The sequence below is a fragment of the Natator depressus genome, chromosome 2 (genome assembly GCF_965152275.1).
Source record: "Natator depressus isolate rNatDep1 chromosome 2, rNatDep2.hap1, whole genome shotgun sequence".
NCBI lineage: Eukaryota > Metazoa > Chordata > Testudines > Cheloniidae > Natator > Natator depressus.
Genome location: NC_134235.1, coordinates 259,281,867 through 259,301,864, shown reverse-complemented (window position 1 = coordinate 259,301,864; position 19,998 = coordinate 259,281,867). Strand labels below are relative to the sequence as shown.

General features: G+C 55.7%; 1 protein-coding gene across 1 annotated transcript in view; it reads right to left on the bottom strand.

The window, feature by feature from the left end:
* LOC141981827 (tumor necrosis factor receptor superfamily member 16-like) overlaps positions 1 to 2,673 on the bottom strand; it is a 45,531-nt gene extending 42,858 nt beyond the window's left edge. The window contains exons 1-2 of the mRNA XM_074943458.1: positions 2,410 to 2,673; positions 2,034 to 2,293 (exon numbers count right to left, since the gene is read on the bottom strand). Coding sequence (XP_074799559.1) covers positions 2,034 to 2,093 — 60 coding nt within the window. The 5' untranslated portion in view covers positions 2,094 to 2,293; positions 2,410 to 2,673. The remainder of the gene's footprint in view (positions 1 to 2,033; positions 2,294 to 2,409) is intronic.
* Between the last annotated feature and the right edge of the window lie 17,325 nt (positions 2,674 to 19,998).

Here is a 19,998-nt window from a genome sequence, read left to right as displayed (position 1 = left end):
ATGATCATCTCTGGCTTGTGCATAACACAGGTCAGAGAATTTTGATAAGAAAGAAAGAAAGAAAGAAAGAAAGAAAGAAAGAAAGAAAGAAAGAAAGAAAGAAAAGGCTGGAAGGATAGATAGATAGATAGACGGGGTGTATGGGGGTAGATAGATAGAGGGGGTGTATGGGGACAGACATAGATATTTTGATAGAGGGGGTATATGGGGGTAGATAGATAGATAGAGGGGGTATATGGGGGTAGATAGACAGATAGAGGGGGTATATGGGGGTAGATAGATAGACAGATAGAGGGGCTGTATGGGGGTAGATAGATAGATAGATAGATAGAGGGGGTATATGGGGGTAGATTGATAGAGGGGGTGTATGGGGACAGACAGATAGATTGGTAGAGGGGGGTATATGGGGGTAGATAGATTGATAGAGAGGGTGTATGGGGTAGATAGATTGATTTAACGAAAAATCTCTCACTACCTGTTGGTAAAAATTAACAGGCCAAATTCATCCCTAGTTTAAAGCCATTGACAGATCCAGTGTTTACATCTTCTACAAACTGAATAATGACCCAGCTGACACCCCCTCATCCCAATCTCACCCAGCCTGACCAGCAGGACAGAGATGTGATTCTTCCGAGGGAGTTTCCCCCAAGTTTATAAAAGCAGCCCTTCCGAAACCAGTCTGAGCATTGCTCTGAAAACAAAAACACCACAAGTTCCCTAATGGCTTTTTCAAAGCAGAGTCTTAACTAAAACCCCAGCCCCTCTTCACAGTCACCCCTGCACCAAGCAATTCCTCCCCAAAGAATGGTGTTATAACTGCTTCCTTTATTATATTTATTTTATGCCCCCCCCAACAACAGCCCCTCCTCAACCAAACGAAAAATCTCCCTGCGTCACAACTAATAAGAATAGAAAAATGAGGCCATGCAATGTTAATTACCTCCTCAGGATATAGGAGGATAAATGCAGCTTTTACACGGGCTGACCGCATAATTACAGAGACCGGCTGCACAAAAATGTTAATTCCAGACCAGGAAACTGTTCCACATTAATCCTGACATGAAATTTACTGGAAAGAATGAATGAGGGACTCGCCTTGCTTGTCTCGCTCTCTCTCACACAGGGCTGGATCCTGCTCTCGCTCCCAGTCCCAATGGGGGCAAAACCAAAGCAGCTGTTAATGGCTCGACAGCCAGGAGATGGAGAGAGCCTCGGCGTCTTGCTCACCTGGGAGATCTCGAGCATTGTCCAGCACCAAAAAACCAGGACAGAGCTAAACACAGGCCACCAATGCAAGCAAAAGGCTGGTTCTGGTTCTGCTCAGGGAGAAGCAGCTGGACTCTCTGACAGAGACCAGGGCAGTTCCAGTGACTTTAGCTGAAGTTTGCAGGGAGGTAAGTGGTAGCCGATCCCAGACCCAAACCCTTCCCCCTTTGCTCCAGTGAGGTCGGTGGCAAAATCCCCTCGATCTACTTCAAAAACGAAAGGACTGGGGCGGACCCACTGCGCTCTGTAATGCCCCACGGGTGTGTAAGCCGTGCAATCCGACAGCTCTAAAGCGAAGGAGTTTTATCCAACATCCCGGGGCTGCTCGTACCCTCAGCCCCCCTCCCCCTTTCAAATGCGAACCGGTTTCACTCCCCCTTCCCTCCCCCGAGCAGAGAAACCGGGAAACTTTGACCGCTCTGCAGCCGGGGGGGGGGGGGGGCCGCTTCAGAGGAATCGCAGGGTCAGCCCGGGAAGGCAAAAATCCCCGTCCCCTTCCTCTAGAGTTCACACCCTCTTTCCTTGCACGCGGGGTGAGTGTGTGCGCGCGTGCAAGGCGCTGGGGGGAGGGGGGGGCGCGTGTGTGAAGCCGGGATTCCAAAGGCTGCAGCCCGATCCAAACCCGCTGATTCCCTCCGGGCCAGGCCAGGGTCTCCCGAGACCGCCCCCAGCCCGGTGACCGCAAAGCGCCCCGGCAGCTCCAGGCTGGCAACCGGCCTGTGTCCGCCCCGGCCGGCGGACGCGGGGGCGAGGAGCGGGGCACTCACCTTGCCCGGGAACAGCTGGCACAGCAGAAGGAGGCAGAGAGGCGCCCCGGTCGGCTGCATCTCGGCTTCTCCGCCCTCCGTCGGTCTGTCTGTCCCGCCGCCTCGCCCCCCTGCCCGGTTGCAGTTAATAAGCAAATGCAGAGCTCGTGCCCCGGGGCTCGTCCTTTGATCCGGCGGATCTGCTGTTTGGAGGGGGGGGGCGCTGATGCAAACTTAAGAGAAACCCCGCATCTAGCAGTCCGGGGAGGGGGGGGGTGGATCTAGCAAAACAAAACAAAAAATCAAAAACGTTGCAGGAAAGGCGATTTGCTAAAAAAATAAACTCCCGCACAAAGCCGCAGCAGGGGGAGTTGTCGTGTCCGGCATCAGCCCCTACCCTGAAGTGAGACGGATCCAGATGCTCCAGCCACGGCTCCCGACCCCAGGGGAGCCGAGGGAGTCAGGCCAGGGCGAGCTTTGGCACCAGCGAGCCTCGCTCAGCCGCCCCCCTGCGCTCGGGGCCGGGGAGAGCCGGGATCCGAGCCTCCTCCCCGGGGGGAGCCAAGGACGATCCTTTGCAAAAAGGGACCTGGCGGAGTTTGCTTTGCTAGCAGGATCCGCGGCGGCTGGAAATGCCTCTGTGTGTGTGTGAGGAGGGCTGTGATGTGAGCCTCCTTGGCCCGACCCCTCCCAGGATCTGTGCCGGCTGCTACCTCCTCCCGCCCCCTCCGTGTCTGTCTCCTCTCTTTTCCATGCAGACATGAAAGAGGGAAGGGACCCAGGATGAAAGAGAGGAGGGAGCAACAAGCGGGGAGGGGTGGAGAGAAGAGAGAGATCATACATTTTTAAAAGTTACAGGGGGGAGGGGGCGGGTTTCAGCCCCTTGATTGGCTACCGAGCGGCAGAGGGGGCAGGTTTCTGCTCTGGGACTGGCCGAGAGCAAGAAGGGGTCGTAAATCTTCCCAGCGAGTCTGGTGGGGAGGAAGGGAGCTGACAGCTTCCCAATTCCTGGAGCCGAAAAGCACTCCCAGACCTGATCACCACCGGCCTTTGTTGTGTAATCGACGCCCTCGCCTTCCTGGTCTAGCCTGGGGAGAGATGGGCTCCTCTTAACCCAGAGCTAAGGCTCCCGAACTTTGGATCCCCCTAGATTTGTGTATGCACGTTACACACACACACACACAACTGCACATAAGCGCTCACACACACACATGCCATCTACAGTTTTGAATGCACAGGAAGATTCGGCATGGATGCCCATTGCTTACTTGGCAAGGAGGTGGAAGCCCTTAATTAAATCAAAGCCAGCTTGGGTGGCACTTTAAGGCAGTATTTCTCAACGACCGGTCCGTGGACTGGCGCTGGTCCCTGAGATCTCCCCGACACAGTTTCGGAAGGCAGCAAGCCCGTCCCGGTATCAAAAAGGTTGAGAAATGCCGCTCTAAAGTAGGTTTCAGGGTAGCAGCCCTGTTCGTCTGTATCCGCAGAAAGAACAGGAGGACTTGTGGCACCTTAGAGACTAACCAATTTATTAGAGCATAAGCGTTCATGAGCCCACTGCTGCTCACAGCACAGTGGGCCCTGTCAATACTTCCTTAGCATCAGGAGCTTTGCAAAGGTTGCCCAAGTGGAAGGCCTAGCCAACCTGTCGGGGAAAGAGAGCGTGGGCACCGCACTGTGTAGCCACCGGCCACCCGTGCTGGGCTGTGCAAATAGACACAGGGGCCCGAGGCCGACTGCAGTGTGTAGCCTGACCCTGCGTTGCATCCACCCGTGTCAGCTGCCTGCCACCAGCAGAGACGCGGCTATCGTTGGTGGTGATGTTACGTTCGCGCCTAGACGCTCCAGCTGGGGCTGGGGCCCTGGTGGTGCCGGATGCTGTACACACACATAGGAAGGGATGGGACTTGCCCTGCCCACTGGGCCGCACGGCCATCGCCCTAGCCTGGCGCTAGTCTCGTTGAGCTGGCCTGAACGGCGTGCGAGACCTCCCCTATCTAGCAGAGGGAGCGACAGCCTCTTGGGTCCACAGAGTCCGTTTGCCGTCACTGCTGTCCATCCCTGACGCGGTGGTGGATCGCAGGGACATCCCAGGCCTCCCACCGCAGCCTCTCGCCTGGTCCCCCAGAGTCACTGTCGTTCTCTTTTTGTTCGGATCATAAGACTTGGGTCATTTCTGATCATCTTAGCGCTAGCTGGAGAGAGGCAGCCGGGGCCCAGCCTGTAGGGCAGAGGGCTGGGAGTCCGGAGATGGTGTGGGGGGGTCTATTTCTGACACTGAACTTGGGCCAGCCACGTCACCTCACCTACTTTATCTGTCTTGCCTGTTATAGCCTGTAAGCTCTTTGGGGCGGAGACTGCCCCTTGCTATGTGTCTAGACAGCCCCTAGCCTGGCAGGGTCTCAATTTCAGGAGGGGCCTGAAGGTAGCACTAAGCTTTCTTCCACGCCACTTCAGACATTGGAGTAGGAAGTCCAAAGAAAGGGTAGAGAGCAAAGCGACGGAAGGCGATCCGCGAGAATGCTGTGGGGTGGAGTAAGAAGGTGGCTTTTCCGCTAAAACCACTGATCTGCGGGGATTTCTCTCGTGATTAATCACGTTGCTCTTGTCGACTCTTTCAGTTAGCATAAGGATGGGTTGGTTTTTTTCCAAGTCCCGGTGTTACAATTATCCTGTTGGAGATGTCAGGCTGAAATCTACTCTCCCATCACCGGCTAGATACTCGCTGGGGCGGGGGCGGGGGCGGGGGCAGGGGGGATGCAGAGCACTGAGGCTCTCTATTCAGCCAGAGGAAAGGAACAGCATCGGAAGCTGTGGCACAAGCTGCCCGGAGCTTGCAGGAGCTTCCTCTCCTCGTCCTCTCCATCTAGGTACAAGTGCATCCCCCACTGCACGAGAGTTAATGCCTTGATCTCCATTTTACAGATGGGAGCGCCAGCCCAGAGCCTCACAGGTCGTGAGGTGCCCATCTCCCATTGAAATCTGGGCTAAGGGACTTGCCCAGGGTCACGCAGGGAGACTGTGGCAGAGTACGGACTTGAATGTGGGTTTCCTGATACATAGGCTGGTGCCCTTGCCACCAGCCCATTCTTCCTCTCCCAAAGTCTCTCATCCTTAGTCCGCTCAGTACGTGGCCACTCAGTTAAGCCTGCCAGTTGTGGTCCTAATGGTTTAACTGATTTGGAGACAGTCCACTGGGAATATGCTAGAGACCCACCAAACTCATTCCACTCATGGCCCTGAACAGCTGTCAGATGGGCACAGCTTTGGATGACTTGAGGTGGAATTCTCATAAGAACGGCCAGAGTGGGTCAGAGCAAGGGTCCATCTAGCCCAGGGTCCTGTCTTCCGACAGTGGCCAGTGCCCGGTGCCCCAGAGGGAAGGAACAGAAGAGGGCAATTATTGAACGATCCATCCCGTCGTCCAGTCCCACCTTCTGACAGTCAGAGGGTTAGGGACATCCAGAATGTGGGTTTGTGTGCCTGCCCATCTTGGCTAATAGCCACTGCTAGACCTATCCTCCTTGCCCCCTGCCTTTATTTCCCATAGATGTTTCCATCCTGCTGTTGGAGAGGCGCTAACAAAGGGAGGGCTGCTCCCACTGACCTTCTTCTCTGCAGCCTGAGCAGGAAATGAAATCCTGTGTGGATGTAGCTCAATGATTTCAATGGTAGAAACGCTCCGGAGCCAACAACACCTCAAACCTTGGCTGTGGATCCAGATCCCAGCTTTGTTATGTGTAGCGTTGTAGCACCCAAGAGCCCTTGTCATGGAACAGGATCCTATTGCACTGGGCGCAGCTCAAACACAGAACAAAAAGACAGTCCCTGCTGCAAGGAGCTTACAATTTAGTTATCAGACAAGAGACAAGAGATGGAGCCAGACCAACGGAGGAGGAGCACAGGGAAACAATGAAACAATATTCATCAGTGTGACAGGCAGTGGACTCTGCATGCCAGCAGCCTAACAGCTGTCAAGTATTTTGCAGGCATCTCCGCAGAGGAGAGTTTTAAGGAGAGATTTGAAGGAGGATAACGAAGTAGCCTTGTGGATGATTACAGGGAGCTCCTCCCAAGAACAAGGCGCAACGTGGGAGAAGCCCTGAGGCTTTACGGCTCACAGCCAAACAAAGAGGGGTTAAATCCCAGCTCTGAGACCCCTTTCATCCCCTTGTCTGGTACCAACCAAAAACAAGAGAGAGAGAAAAGGGGGAATTAATAAAATCTAAAGCAAACAAACCAACAACTCCCTACCTCAATCTGAGCTATGATGCCCCCAAAAAAGAGAAGTGCAGGAGACTCCATGAAATCCCCTAAAGGACTTTGATATTGCTATAGCTTTTTATGAGTCAAGGGCCCAGATAGTAGGGTGATGGGCAGCAGGATAAATAGAAAGATTGATATGAGAGATTTTTTTTTTTTTTAAAAATCAGGGTTTCATTGAGCTCACTCCATCTCAATAGCTCATGCTTAACATTTATCCCTTTGCAAGGGAGGCTGTCAAAGCACCGGGCAAACAGTAACGATCGACAAGCATGGTGCTCTTAGAGGTAGGCACTGCTGGGGAAACTGAGGCACAGCCAGGATCAGCAATTTGGCCATGGTGTGGCGTTGGCAACGTCCAGGCAGCTGGTGTGCTGGGGCTACTGCTTGGTACACTCATCAGAACGCCAGTTACTTTGGGCTGTCCTCTTTGCTTCATGGTAGCCACCTTGTGTCTCCGATCCTCGGCTGCTCTCCCCACCAACTTGCCCTCAAACAACAAAAAGTGGGGCAGGTTCAATCATGTGTTCAATGTATTTAAAACGTCTCAGTGCAGGGGCCCAGCTGAACAGGGGCCCTGAGCTGCACAGAGAGAATAAGCTGCCCTTGTTCATTAGGGGAGGTGCAACAGACAATGCTGAGAAATGGGTTTCCCAGGGAAAGCATCCGAGTCCAAATGCTGTGGTGAGTCCTTCTGGGCATGAGTCACGGAGCCCCCGATCCTTATGCCCAGGGAATTCCCGCGGTCCCTTCCCGTGCGCGGCAGGCGTTGAAGCAGGGGTGCTGCTGCTGATAGATACACAGCATTGCTGAATGGCACAATGCCTGCCTCCGCTTCCCCAGACTGTCCAGACAGCTGTGCACGGGGGTGTCTCCTGTCCACATCTGCCCATGCCTGAACACAGTGGGTCTCCGACTGGCTCTGCCTCCTAGGAACACAGGAGACATTCATCTGGCTTGCAACAGGCTGTCAGGTGAACCTGCTCCCGTTTCCCCATCATCACTGCCAGCTCCCTGCTCCTCCTGCAGCCCCATCTCCTCCTTTCCACCACCCTGCAGGCCTGATTCTGAGCTCACACCAGTGCCGATCAGGAGAGCCTCCACTGGCGTGACCCCATGGAGATCTGAATCAGGCCCTGGGTACCTAAAATCAGCCCCAGCCCAAGCCCTCCTGCTCTGAGCCCTGTGCCTCAAAGCCACACTCCCAGCCCTAGCTCCCCATCCCCATGCGTGTGGCAGAATAGCCTATTGTATCAGCCATCTCGTTCCTTCCCTCCTTGGCTCTCACTCTGGGACGTGGGATCCCGATAGCTGAACACAGCGAGTCCAGTGTACCCCAATCTGTGGCAGGCATCGATACCTAATGCTTCTGTGGGAGCACCACCATAATGCCCCGATGCAGTGTTGTAAGGAGCAGAGAAGTAATTCCTTCCTGACCCTCTTTGGTGCTCATCTCCTCCCCTGAAGCATGGCACTTAATGGGTCATTTTTGCATTCCAGCTATACCAGTCCTGTGACTTTTCCCTCTGCCCCTTGGCAATTAGCAATGCTGAAAGAGACCTAGCAGTGATACCTGGCTAAGTGTTTGCCATGGGGTGAGGCAGGAAAACAAAGCCAATGTGAAGGAGTACTTGTGGCACGTTAGAGACTAACCGGCTGTTACTCTGAAAGCCAATGTGGTTTTGGTTCACATGCACGGAGGAAATGGCTAAAGAGATGATCGCCAGCGCTACCGGGACTATACTTATAATGGGAGGGAGTATTAACTAGTGGGTAGAACAGGGGACGGGGAGCTGGAATGCCTGGGCTGTATTTCCAGCTGTGACACCTGGGAAAAGCCACTAAAGCACTCTGGGCCTCAGTTGCCCCTTTTACAAAATGCAGATACATAACCCAGGGAGAGGGCTTGCGAGGCTTCAGCCACGATGACTGTCACGTGCTTTGAGCTCCCAGAAGGAAGTTGAGGCATTGGAAGGAACTCAGAAACACTCAGCACACACGATTCAGGAGCTAAAGAGATCATTTTAGGGTTGGGGAAGGTTAACAGAGCTAAAGGTCTGAACCTTATTGGTGCAGAGTGCTGGCTGCTCCTCTTGAAGTCACTGGGAGTGTCAGCTGCTCAAGCCCTCAAAGGAGCAGGCCCTACAATTCTTAGGCTTGTGAGCTCTTTGGGACATGACCCATCTTTTACTGTCTGTATATACAGCACCTCGTGCGAGGGGACCCTGCTCGTGGCTGGGGCCTCCTGGTGCACCCATAATTCAAATGGCAGTCCTAATCCACTTGGGCAACTTGGCCAAATGCTGCGTGTGGTGATTCAGAACCCTAATACTTAGCAATCAGGTAGCAATATCCATCTGTAGCTAGGAAGCTGCTTGACTAAGGGAAACTGAGGCGCACTGCGGGAAAGTGCCTTGCTCAATGTCCCCCACAGAGCGAGTCAGTGGAAAATGGAACCCGGGCGGCCTGAACCCCGGAAAGGAAAGCAAAGGGGCTGCAGAAATCTATAAGTATTTGACTGTTGTAGGGAGGGCAGGGCCGGCCTTGGGGATGGGTGACCAACTTGGTTGGGGGTGTCATCCAAATGCTGCAAGTTGGCAGGCTTGGGCTGCCAGAGCGGGGGTCAGTGCAAGCGAGCCCGGGGCTGGAGAACATGGCCAGCCGGGCCGGGGGTGGGTGATGCCCCCTGGAGCTGCCCTCTTGGCGGAGAAGGGCTCTCCCCTGTGGAACCAATGGGCCAGCCCCTGGGTCCCCCTTTCCTGCGGGCACAGTGGTCAGGGGTGTTTGGCTGGGGCAGCTCCTGGGCTCAGAAACTCCTCCCTGTGCAGCCCTTCCCATAGGCAATGGGGATAGAAACTTCACTTCCCCCAGCGAGGGTAGCTGGTCCATGGAAGTGTTCTCCCATAGGCCTAGCTGCGTCTACACAGGGTGTGGAGGGGTGTCAGGGCAGCCTGGCTGCCTGCGCAGAAAGGTGGATTTCTCACACCCTCAGCCCCCGAGCGGCTTAGACCAGGTCCAGCCCCCCTCCTCCCACAGCCAGCACCAGCTGAACGGAAAGTTGTTGAGTGAATTAGTGCAATTGCCTTGCAGGGGAATCTTGCTTCCTGCTCTTTCAACCCCAGCCGGGCGGTGAGGGAGATCAAAGGCTGCTGCTACTGTCCGTCTGGCAGGATTAATGTCCTCGGGTCCTGGGGACGCCTCCCTTTGGTGTGTGGGGAATCTGCGCGGGAGGGACAGGGGCGTCTCTTTATCCAGAGGAGCAGGAGTTAGCCAGCTGGCCGGCTGCAGAGGGCGCCCCCCCCCCCCCCCCCGCAGCACCCGCGTGCACCACCCAGTGTCCTGGCTGCTCTGGCATGCGGGCAAAGGGCTCCGTCCACATGGCACTGGTTCAGCCCCAGCTATGGCAGCGCTGGGCACTGGTGTCGGCTAAGCCTGGCAGGCCAGGTCTGGACACAGCAGGGGTGAGGGGACATGGCCTTTCCTAGAGCCGATGGCATGGCTGGGGCCAGTGGAAGCGGGTAGACAACCTGGGGGACCCCACACACAGGGGAGGGGATGCAGTGATCGTATCTAGGGGCATCAAGAGCCAGTGGCCAGACAGTCAGTGGCGGGGGTTGCGGGGGGGTGCGTGTAAGACAAGAGTAAGGGCTGGTTCCCTGGTCTGTGTCTGCGTTCGTACAGCGGTCGCATGTGTGCAGCCATCGGCCTGCCGAAGGAACCCCGGGGAGATGGGGGAGGACAGCCTCCCGCGAGCCATGGGTCTGGGGGCAATGTTGCAATTGGGAAATCTATTCTAACTGGGGGGTGGCTGAGTTGGGGTGCTCAGCTGGCCCTGTGGAACCCCTGTGCCCCTCTGGCAGTAACAACCCAGAGCCGCTGTCCTGGAGCTCCCCTCCCAGAACGCTTCCTCCCAGCCTTCCCCTCCAGAGTCAGCCGAGGCAATCAGACCTCGCAGCTCTAGCCCCCGGTGGTCACAGCCAGACCCTCCTCCCCGTGGCGGGCAGGGGTTCCAGAAACACACACTCCAATGCCACCCTGCAGCATTGAAACCCCTGTGAATCACCCTGAGCCCGTCTTGAAACCCTCCCAACAGGAGAGCCCCCCCACTTTGGTACAGGCCTCCCCTTCTTCCCCAGCTCCCTGAGCTCCATCTCCAGGGATGCCTTTCCACACACAAAACTCAGAGGGAGGCAATTACCCAGATCCTCTGTGTGGCAGAACCAGTCCTGCCTCCCCCTGCCAAATAACCCCACCCATCCCCCTTCTCATTGCTCCACCTGCCCCACTTAGAGCCCCTTCCCCCTCTCACTCAGGGGCTCCCATGTATATCCCTTGAGTTCAGGAGTCTCCTTTCCTTGCCAGCTTGAGCTCTGATGGCTTGGATGACGTCTCTTATTGCCCTAGTAATACTTTGCGTTTGAGCAGGGCTTTTCAAATAGGGAGAACCATTATTACCCCCATATTACAGGTGGGGAAACTGAGGCAGAGACTCTCATCAAGTATGGGCACAATGACCTTAAACTGGGGAGCACAAAGCACAGGGCAAAGCCAAAGTGAAATAACCATGCAGCAGTGGGATGGGGGAGTAAAAGACACGTTCTGCTCCAGTGTGAGAAGGAGATTGGCTCCGATTCGCTGACATGATGGCCATTATTAATGACCACAGTAGCACTGGCATGCCGCTGTTGGGATCAGTGCCCCATGGCGCAAGGCGCTGTACGTACATGTCATGAGGGAGTGTCCTGAGCCTAAACGGTTTACAGTTTAAGTAGGCGAGGCAGAGGAAGGGTGGGGAAGGACAGAGGCTCAGAGATGGGAAGTGACGACAGGGTAGCCAGGGCTCCAGGCGGAAAAGCGTCAGGGCGAAGGGAGACGAGTGCCTGGCACACTGAATACGATGGGGCAGCCCGGTGGAGCAGAGCTGAGTGTGTCCCTAATGCAGACACCGTGTAGGGACAGCTCTCAGACCAGGGCGGCCCTTTGATTTCAGCCTGACGCTAGAAAACTCACACCTCCCGTCCCCTCAAGGGCCCTTTGTTGCCATCTTGACATTGTCCTGACATTCGGGGGCTGGTTGTAAAGATGTGGATTGTAGGCTCTGGCTCCTGCCCTCCTGCTGGCCCTTTGTCTCCCTGTTGCAATTGCTCCCTGGGAGAGGATGGCAATGAAGACAAGGCCTTTTTTGGAGTGGGGGGGTGGGAGATCAAGAGATGGAGAAGACCAGTTAGCTCCAACCCTGTCCCTTGGGACTACTGCATATTCTTCGCTGCCTTCTCCAGTGCTGTACGTAACTCACTCCCCTCTTCCTTGGAAAGAAAGAATTAGCTACGTTCATGGAGGATAGACCCATCAATGGCTATTAGCCCAGATGGCTAAGCCTCTGGCTGCCAGATGCTGGGACTGTACAACAGGGGATGGATCACTCAGTAATGCCCTGTTCTGTTCATTCCCTCTGATGCATCTGGCATTGGCCGCTGTCGGAAGACAGGATTTTGGGCTAGCTGGCCCTTTGGTCTGACCCACTATGGCCATTCTGATGGTTTAAAACTACACCCTCGTCAGCTCTGCCCCGACCTGTATCGCTGATCTCAGCTTGTATCTCCTCCCTGCCAATGATTCCAGCCCCACTGTCCCCTTCCTGCCTCCTCCTCCACTGCCTGGCGTTCGGAGCTGCATGGAGAAAGGCGTTTTGCCGAGCACGGCATGACATGACGGCCACACCGATGCGCGTGGCATGGTGCTCTTCCCAGCCAGTGGGTGGCGCTGCGTATATCTAGCTGCCTGCCTGTGCACTCCTGTACAGCTGTGTACGCATGAAGAATGAGGAGAGAACTCAAATCTCTTCAATCAGCCCCCTCCCGTGCAGCAAGGGAGATTTGGGATAGAGATTGGGGAAAACTTAGGAAAGACAACAATAGTTAAAACACGGGAACAGGTTACCCAGGGGGGTTGCAGAATGCCCAGCACTGGAGGTTTTCCAGACCGGGTTAGGTGAACATCTGGCAGGGATGATCTAGGTATATATTTGCTCCTACATGACCTCTTGAGGTCCCTTCCAGCTGTAAATTTCTAGGATTCTCCAGGTCCACCTTGGCCACTGCAAATGGGTTGAGGTAGAGACTGCCAGGTGTTACATTATGTCTTACACACGAAGACTCACAATGTGCCTATGGGGAAAGAAGCATTATTTTCTATTTGGCAGAGGGGTTAAGGGACTTGCCCAAGGCCAGTGCCGGAGCTGGGATTAGAACCCTGCAGTTCCTGGCTCCCAGTTCCACGCTCTAGAAAACGCATCCTCCAGAAGCTATTCCCTGGAGCTAGACGATGGGGCTTTAAGCATCTCATGGTGAGCCCGTTCCTCAGGCAGGGTCCAGCTCACGGTCCGTTCCTCCTTCAGGGAAAGCGTGGCTGGATCCCGGGCTCTCCTTCTGCCCCTCTCCCAGCCCCTCTGACACCGGTTTGAACTGCGAAGCAATTGGGACGAGGCCTCTCTGGCTGAGAGCTGTTAGCTGTGGTGAGCCACAGGGACATTTAAATCAGCTACTAATACATGCATGGGCCCGCGTGTGCCGTACATGCGATTAGATCTCCATCCTCAGCGGGGTCCCCCGGCTGGAGCCTACCAAACCCCATTACCTACCGGCGCTATGCACTGAGCCACCCAGCCACCCCTACAGGTGGGCGCATATTCCTGCAGCGTCTATAGGACCCAACTGAGATCCGAGCCCCCTGGGGATAGGTGCTGGACATACACATAGTGAGAAATTGCCCCTGCCCCAAAGGGTTTGGAGTCTAAACAGACAAAGGGGGTGAGGGAACAAGGCACAGAAAGGGCCCCAAGGGCCAACAGCAGTAAGAGAGCTCAGGTTTCCAAAGCCCCAGGCCAGTGCCCTACCCCCTAGCCCTGCACACGTTTTTGGAGGTGTGCACACTGAAATCGACGGCAGCTGCACCTGCTGACAGGAGGGCTGGATTGGGTGCTGTACCTGGACACGTTTGTCAATGGGGCTGGCCAGATTCAGCTCTCAGTTATATCCCACTGACTGCACGAGGGACACCGAGGTCAGCGTCTGGCCCAGCACGGGGTCCTTTGGCAGTACCCCGTTCCCTCTCTCAGGCAGCCACTGCTTCTGCCTCTCCACCTTGTCTCCTTAAGGCTGGGAGAACTTTTCCCCTTATGGTTCAGCAGGAATCCATTTACTACGGTACTCCCAGCCTCACTCCAGTGCAGCTTTGGAGTCCATACAGCAACACAGAAAAGGCTTCTCTGCCTCAGTTTCCCCCTGGCCACTCGGATCACCAAACTACAAGCCCTTGGCTTTCACACACACCATGCAGCCCCTGCTTTCAGTGTGTCGGCACTAGAGCCAAGATGGTGACGCCAATTAAACCAGTGTCAGTCCAGTGTGGCTCCAATGACCGCATGGCACTCTGGTCTCAACATGAGCAGCCTTCATCCCTAATTCTATATGCTATACATTCCCGGCCTACCCAGAGAGAGTTAGAAACAAAACTTGAATATGCTTGCTGGAAGGTGGCAATGTATCTTAGACTCCAGCACTCCAACATACAACAACCAAATACACAGCAAGACAAAGCAGGCTGCTCCCACAAATCACCTGGCTTTACTCTAGGCTGGCTCTTTGCAGACTAATAGACCCAGATTGTATTTGCATGTTTCCCTCCCTACAGAGCTCCCCCAGTCGCCAAGAAGGACCAGGACATCCCGGAGAACTTAAAGCGATAGCTTGTGATTTTAACACAGTTTGTAGTACACTCCAGTAAGAGTTTCTTGGGGCTTTGTGCATTGGAGTGTAGCAAGGTCCAGGTTACTGTGAAGTTCCTGGGCAGGAAACTACTGTGTTCGAGCTGCGTGTGCACTGATCAATGGAGAGATCATCAAGAGAGCAGGTCGAGAAACATTTTGTTCCTTTTTTTCGTTGAAATGTGGTGTTTCCGTGGGAAATGGCATCAAAATATCCTGTGTCGAAACCTTTCCCCAGCTCCCTTTGTCCAGCAGGTGCCTCTCTGCCCATTCACGCGTACACAGGCCCTCTCCTCTCCAGCCTGCAGCTGGCCAGTGTCCCGGTGGAGACGGCAGCGATGAATTCCATGGGCAGGCAACAGCAGGAAGGTAGGTAGCTGTACCCACCTTTTCACCCGCTCAGCAGCCTGGAAATGAAGCGCCAGCCCCCCGCGCGACCAGCTCTTTGCGCGTCACCAGCAAGTGCTCTGCAGACCCTCAGCCCTGCAGAGCGCTGATGAAAACAAGACTGGAGAACACACCCTGGGTCTGTTTTCACTGCAGAATTAACCAGACTCTTACCCAGTTGTTGCCCCGACTGTCACGCCCCCATACAGACCTCTCACCCCAGTTGTTTCCTGGTGCTTTCAACCTGAGCGAGCTGGCCAGGCGGGGGATGAGTTAGAATCCAGGGGCTGCTTTCACTGGCCCGCTAACCCGCCTGCTTTGCAATGAGGATGCAGGTTTAACCGCTTGAGGGCTGAGAGGGCTCTGATGCCTTCCCACAATTGCCCCCTGCCCCATGGAGGAGGACAGACAGTTCTCCCATGATGCACTGGGAGAGAGCAGCTCAGTTTAGTGCTGCGCAAAGAACCGTGGGCTGTGCCCCCAGCCGCCCTGGTGACACGCACGGAGGAGCTCCCATGAGGACACAATCTCTCAGGTAGGGCTTTGCAATGGGGCTGCTCGGACACAGGCCAGGCTAATGAGGGTGCCCAGCCTCTGGGGTCACTCTAGAGTGAAGACAGACCCTAGCGGAGGCACTGGTAGGAATGAACTTGCCCTGGCAGGCAGTGGACTCTCTAGTCTGAGAAGCCTTCTCCATATCCGGGGTTTACAGTTTGGTTCAATGACTCTCAGCACCCAAATTGTTCCAGCCCCCCTAGTCCTGCAGCGTTACTGACTAATCTAAATTAGGCCTTTTTCATAATGCACCTATCCCCATGGCAGCTGGCTCTCCCCAAACCCCCCAGTTAGGCCAATGACCTTCTCAGCTGCCACTGGTCTGTGGGGGTTTGATCTAGCAGCCTGTTCATTTTATGTAGCCCCGGCTCACTGGCCAGCCCAGCCCTCGCCACTGGCCCGGGAGTGGGCGCCCCTTTACAGGGCCTGTTTGTCTTCCAAAGGAGCAAATGGTGGATCCCGAGGATGGTGAGCAGGGACGCCAGGGGAGGCCGGAGAGGGACTTCAAAGGGGCTATTGAGGGGGAAGATCAGAGAGTGGCAAACTGTAACCAAATGTCCCCCCACTGAGCCGCAGAGGGCAATAGAATTTTATGACCCAATGCCTGGACCCCTTTCAAGGGCTGGGATCTTTTTACTGTTCCCATCCCCTGCCTATCTGCCTAATTGGAGTTCCCTGGGGCCGTCGGCTAATCTCCCGGGCTCTTTGTTATCAGGAAGGAGCAGGGAGTTTTATTGCCAAATCTCCCCCACCCCCCCAGGTCAAAATGTTACGAGACCCGCTGCAGTTTCAAAGGCAGGGGCAGGCTTGCTGGCTTCCTGAATCCGGCAGCACAGAGATATTCGTACAGCTGGGCCGAAGGGACTTGACAGGCCTGTGCTCTGTCAGATCAGTGGATGGCAGCTTTCGCCAGTGGCTAACGCATTTAGGCACCTAATTCCTCGAACTAGCTTTGAGGATCTGGGCCTTCCCTTCTCCGTGCCCAAGTTTCCCCTCTCAAATGCTTCAGGCCCAGGGCTGTGGCTCCCTCTGTGTTCACACAGCACCTACCTGCCCCCTAGGCACTACTGCAGTGCAAGTAATATATGCCAGTATCTAGTTAGGACACCCTCGCTCAAAGATGGGGAGGCTGGGGAAATGCAGCCAGAGGGCACCTGATGGCTCAAGAGACTGGAATCCGCTGTCCCCATATTATTATATATACTTGTGTTACCATAGCACCTAGCAGCTCTAGTCATGCCCCATTGTGCTAGGCGCTGTACAAACACAGAACAGCCAGACAGTCCCTGCCCCAAGGAGCTGAGAATCTAAGTCGTTCAGCCCAGGTAGCACATGGACACAGAGGCAACTCCAACCTGGTCTGCCAGGATCAGCTGTTGGGGTGGCTCCACCCCTTCAGGAGGCTGTGGCCCATTCAATCCCTGGCCTCCCTCCAGGGATTTCCAGCAAGGCTGGGATGGGTGTTGTGATGGCGACACAGGGAACTGGACTGAGATTTTGGTGTCAGATTTTTGACACCAGCATGGCCGAGCGCAGAATTTGACCCCTCCACCTGTCAGCAAGGGTTTGAAGGCGGGTGGGACGGGGTTCCACCAAGGGTGCGTCCCTGGGGTGTAACTGGGATAAAATTGAGTGAAGGAGAATTTAGGCAGAAATCAGTGGCAGAGTCTGGATATGTTCTAGATGTAACTTGCTTTATTGACACACTTAGACCCGTCCTGGAATGGAGAAGCTGGCATTTCATCCAAGACTAAAAACTTGCTCACACGCCAAGAACTTGGAAGACTGTGTGCACCAGCACCCCCTGGTGACACCTGCCATAATACAATTGATCTGAATTACAGCAGCACCAGGGGTCAGGGCCCCATTGCGCTCGATGCTGAATAGACGGGCAGCAAAAGACAATCCCTGCCCCAGGGAGCCTGCAGTAGAGACTATGACAAGAATCAGGAGTGGGCAGGAGGAGGAGGAATTGTACAATAAGTAGCAGTGGCAGTTCACCCCCGCCTAGCCAGTGTGTGTGTGTGTGTGTGTGTGTGTGTGTGTGTGTGTGTGTGTGTGTCTCCTGTTCCAACACACAGGAAAGTGGTGGAAGCTTAGATTGTAAAGGACTTCGGGGGAGAGGGAGAGAGAGAGTGTGTGTGTGCGTGTGTGTGTGTAGCAGGGGACTGGGTATCAGGACTCCTGGGTTCTATTACTGACCATGTCACCACTGACACATTGCTTGACCTCACGTTATTCTTCTTTATTATCTGTATTACCGTAGCGCTTAGGGACCTCAGTCACTGCCCGTGACTCCCTCGTGCGAGGTGCTGTACAAACACAGACCAGCCACAAGCGCTCCATGACTCAGTTTCCCCCCACCCCAATCAAATGGTGCAGAGAACACCGACCAACCTCACGGGGGTGTTGCAAGCCGTAACATTTCTAAAGTGCTCTGAGGCCAGAAGATGGCAGGGATGGTGGCGGTGCAGGGCATTCATATAGCATTCATTATGTTTCAACTAACGATTGCAATGTTTACTATCCCTTCTCCACCGTGCAAACCAGGCGGGCCCATGTGACTGGAACTGAAGAGCTCTAAAAGGCGCCAGCCGCTTCTGTAGGCCTCCAGGGCTGAATAAAGGGCAAGGATTGGCACAGGGGCCTTGCAGGCAATCACCAAGGCACGGTATCTGCCCCCAGGCAGCTTCCCAACACCCAGCAAGGTTGTCACTTACCAAACCTTGTGCTCCACAACCCAGGTGTTGGGACAGTTGCAATGTAGGATGCTCATTGGAGCCCAGTGCCGCCCCCGTCGCGACCCACTGTCCTGCTTTAGTGAACCCATATCTCCCCGCTCGACAGTGCTGGCTGCTGGAGAGCAGCTTGCAGCCGGTCCCAGGCCCACCTTGTTAAAGTCAGGCATGTCCTGCAAAAATGGAGATGGGCAGCAAACTTGGCAGCTAGAGGAAGCAGCCAGCTGGGAACAGAGACCCAGCAGCATTGGCCCCCTGCCATTTTGGGGGGGATTGGCTGCCTGGAGGTGCCCAGTCCAGTGATCTGCATGCAGGTGGCTGGGCAAGGGAGGGGAAGGCTACATCCCTTCCTTTGTGTTGGTTACTCTGCGTTCTACAATAAACCCCACCTGAGATCTGCGGGTAGGCACTATGCATCTATAGCCCACCGTGCATGCCGTCGGCAGCTGCCCCAGGCTATACAGGCTGAGTCCGGTCCAACCGCAGTCCATCAGTAGTTGATTGCGGTGTGGGCAGTGACTGGTCACCCTGGTCAGGACCCAGACTGCAAGGTCCTCCACCTGGCGCCAGCCGACCATCATCTGCTGGGAGAGAGGAAGGGAGAAAGAGCCGGAGGGAGAGAAATGCCCACCGAGAGAAATGAGGAAAAGGAGCTTTAACGAATTCCCCTGGCCCAGCAGAACTCCACCGAGAGCAGGCATGCCCATTTCACAGGCCGGGCGCCATGCCTGCCGTCACTGCCCGGCCCCACGTCCTTACCCCTAGCCCCAGAGGGGCAGTTAGCAGGGCGGAGCAGCCTCGGACGGGGACCAAGTGTTTTACTAATGAGCTGGACTGGGGCCAGCAGCGCAGGCGAACGGCTCCGTCCCAGGGGAGAGCCAGGCCAACGGGCCGGGGAGGGACTGGGCTTGGATAATGGGTGACGGGCGACTTGGTGGTGAGGAACGGGCCCTTCTCGGAGGAGTGATGAGAGGCTGCTGCAGCCACAGCCCTGGGCACCCTTCCCACAAGCATCTGCTCTTCCGCCTCCACGGAGAACCCTCCTCTGCTCCTGACAACCAAGACGCTTCCCTCCTCCGGCCATGTGGCCAGGGGAATGCCGTCGAGTTGAAGACCAAAAGGGACCAGCAGGTCATCTGGTCCGGTTAGGAGACGCGGGCTGTGTTGGGGTGCTCAGCACAAGGCCTGAGTGCAGCCGCCCCGCTCCACAGACCGAGGGCCAGGCTGGCAGGGAGCTTCACCCAACAGGCCGCTTCCCGTCACCTCTCCAGGAAGGGAGAGGCCGACGCAGAGCTTGCTCCAGCCGCGGGAAAGCGGAGCAGGGAGCCCAGCCAGCGACCATGCAGACCTGTGTGCCCCCCGGCAATTCCAGCCCCAGTTAAACCTCCCGAAGCCGAGAGGAAGGATGGTCCAATGGTTAGCACACGAGCTGGGAACTTGGGAGAGCTGGGTTCATGTCCTGCTCGGCCACAGGCTTCCTGGCTGTCCTTAGCCGCTCTGTGCCTCACCTGCCCAATGGGGATAACAGCCCTGCCCTGCCTTTATGGGAGAATAGATCCCACAAAGATGGGGAGGTGCTCAGAGGCTACAGTAGTGCTAAGGTAGTACGCAGTCACCAATTCTAGGCCGATTTGGTGCCACCTTTGGGCTCCTGGCGAGTTGGCGCTGGGTGCGGCAAAGTGTGGGCACGCCTGATTTCCATAAACCCACCATCTGGTTCAATCAAGTCGCTACAATTCGATCCAGGGGCTACAGTGGCCCAGACCGGCCACCGGCGAGACGCAGGTGTGGCCTAGCGCGGGAGACGAGCAGCCGGGAGCCCTGGGTTCTTGGCCCAGCCCTGCCACTCGCTCACCCACTCGTGTGACCGTGGGGAAGTTGCTTCACCTCTCCGTGCGGCTGGAAGAGGAGAGCGACCCTGCCCCTCCGTCGGGAAGCCTTTTTAGATCTTGCGTAAATTCAAAGTGTTATTGACAGTTACGCCTTGTCTACGCTGGGTTTCCAGCCAACAGCGTAGCTGGTGCCACTCCAGTAGTGGCTGAAGGACTTAGCAATGGTACGAAGCCCAGGCCTCTCCACCGTCCCAGGCAGGAGGGGGCTTGAATAGCTTCCCGTCCGCCCCGCTGCATGGTGTGTGAAGGCGTTAAGAGGCCCCATCTCGCAGGGCTGGGGTAGGAGGCCAGGGCCTTGGCCCAGCTCAGGAGCTTCCGTCAGACGATGTAGTTCCCAGGGGGGACTTCGCCCATGTCAGCCACGGGGTGACTGCGGGCCGGGGTGG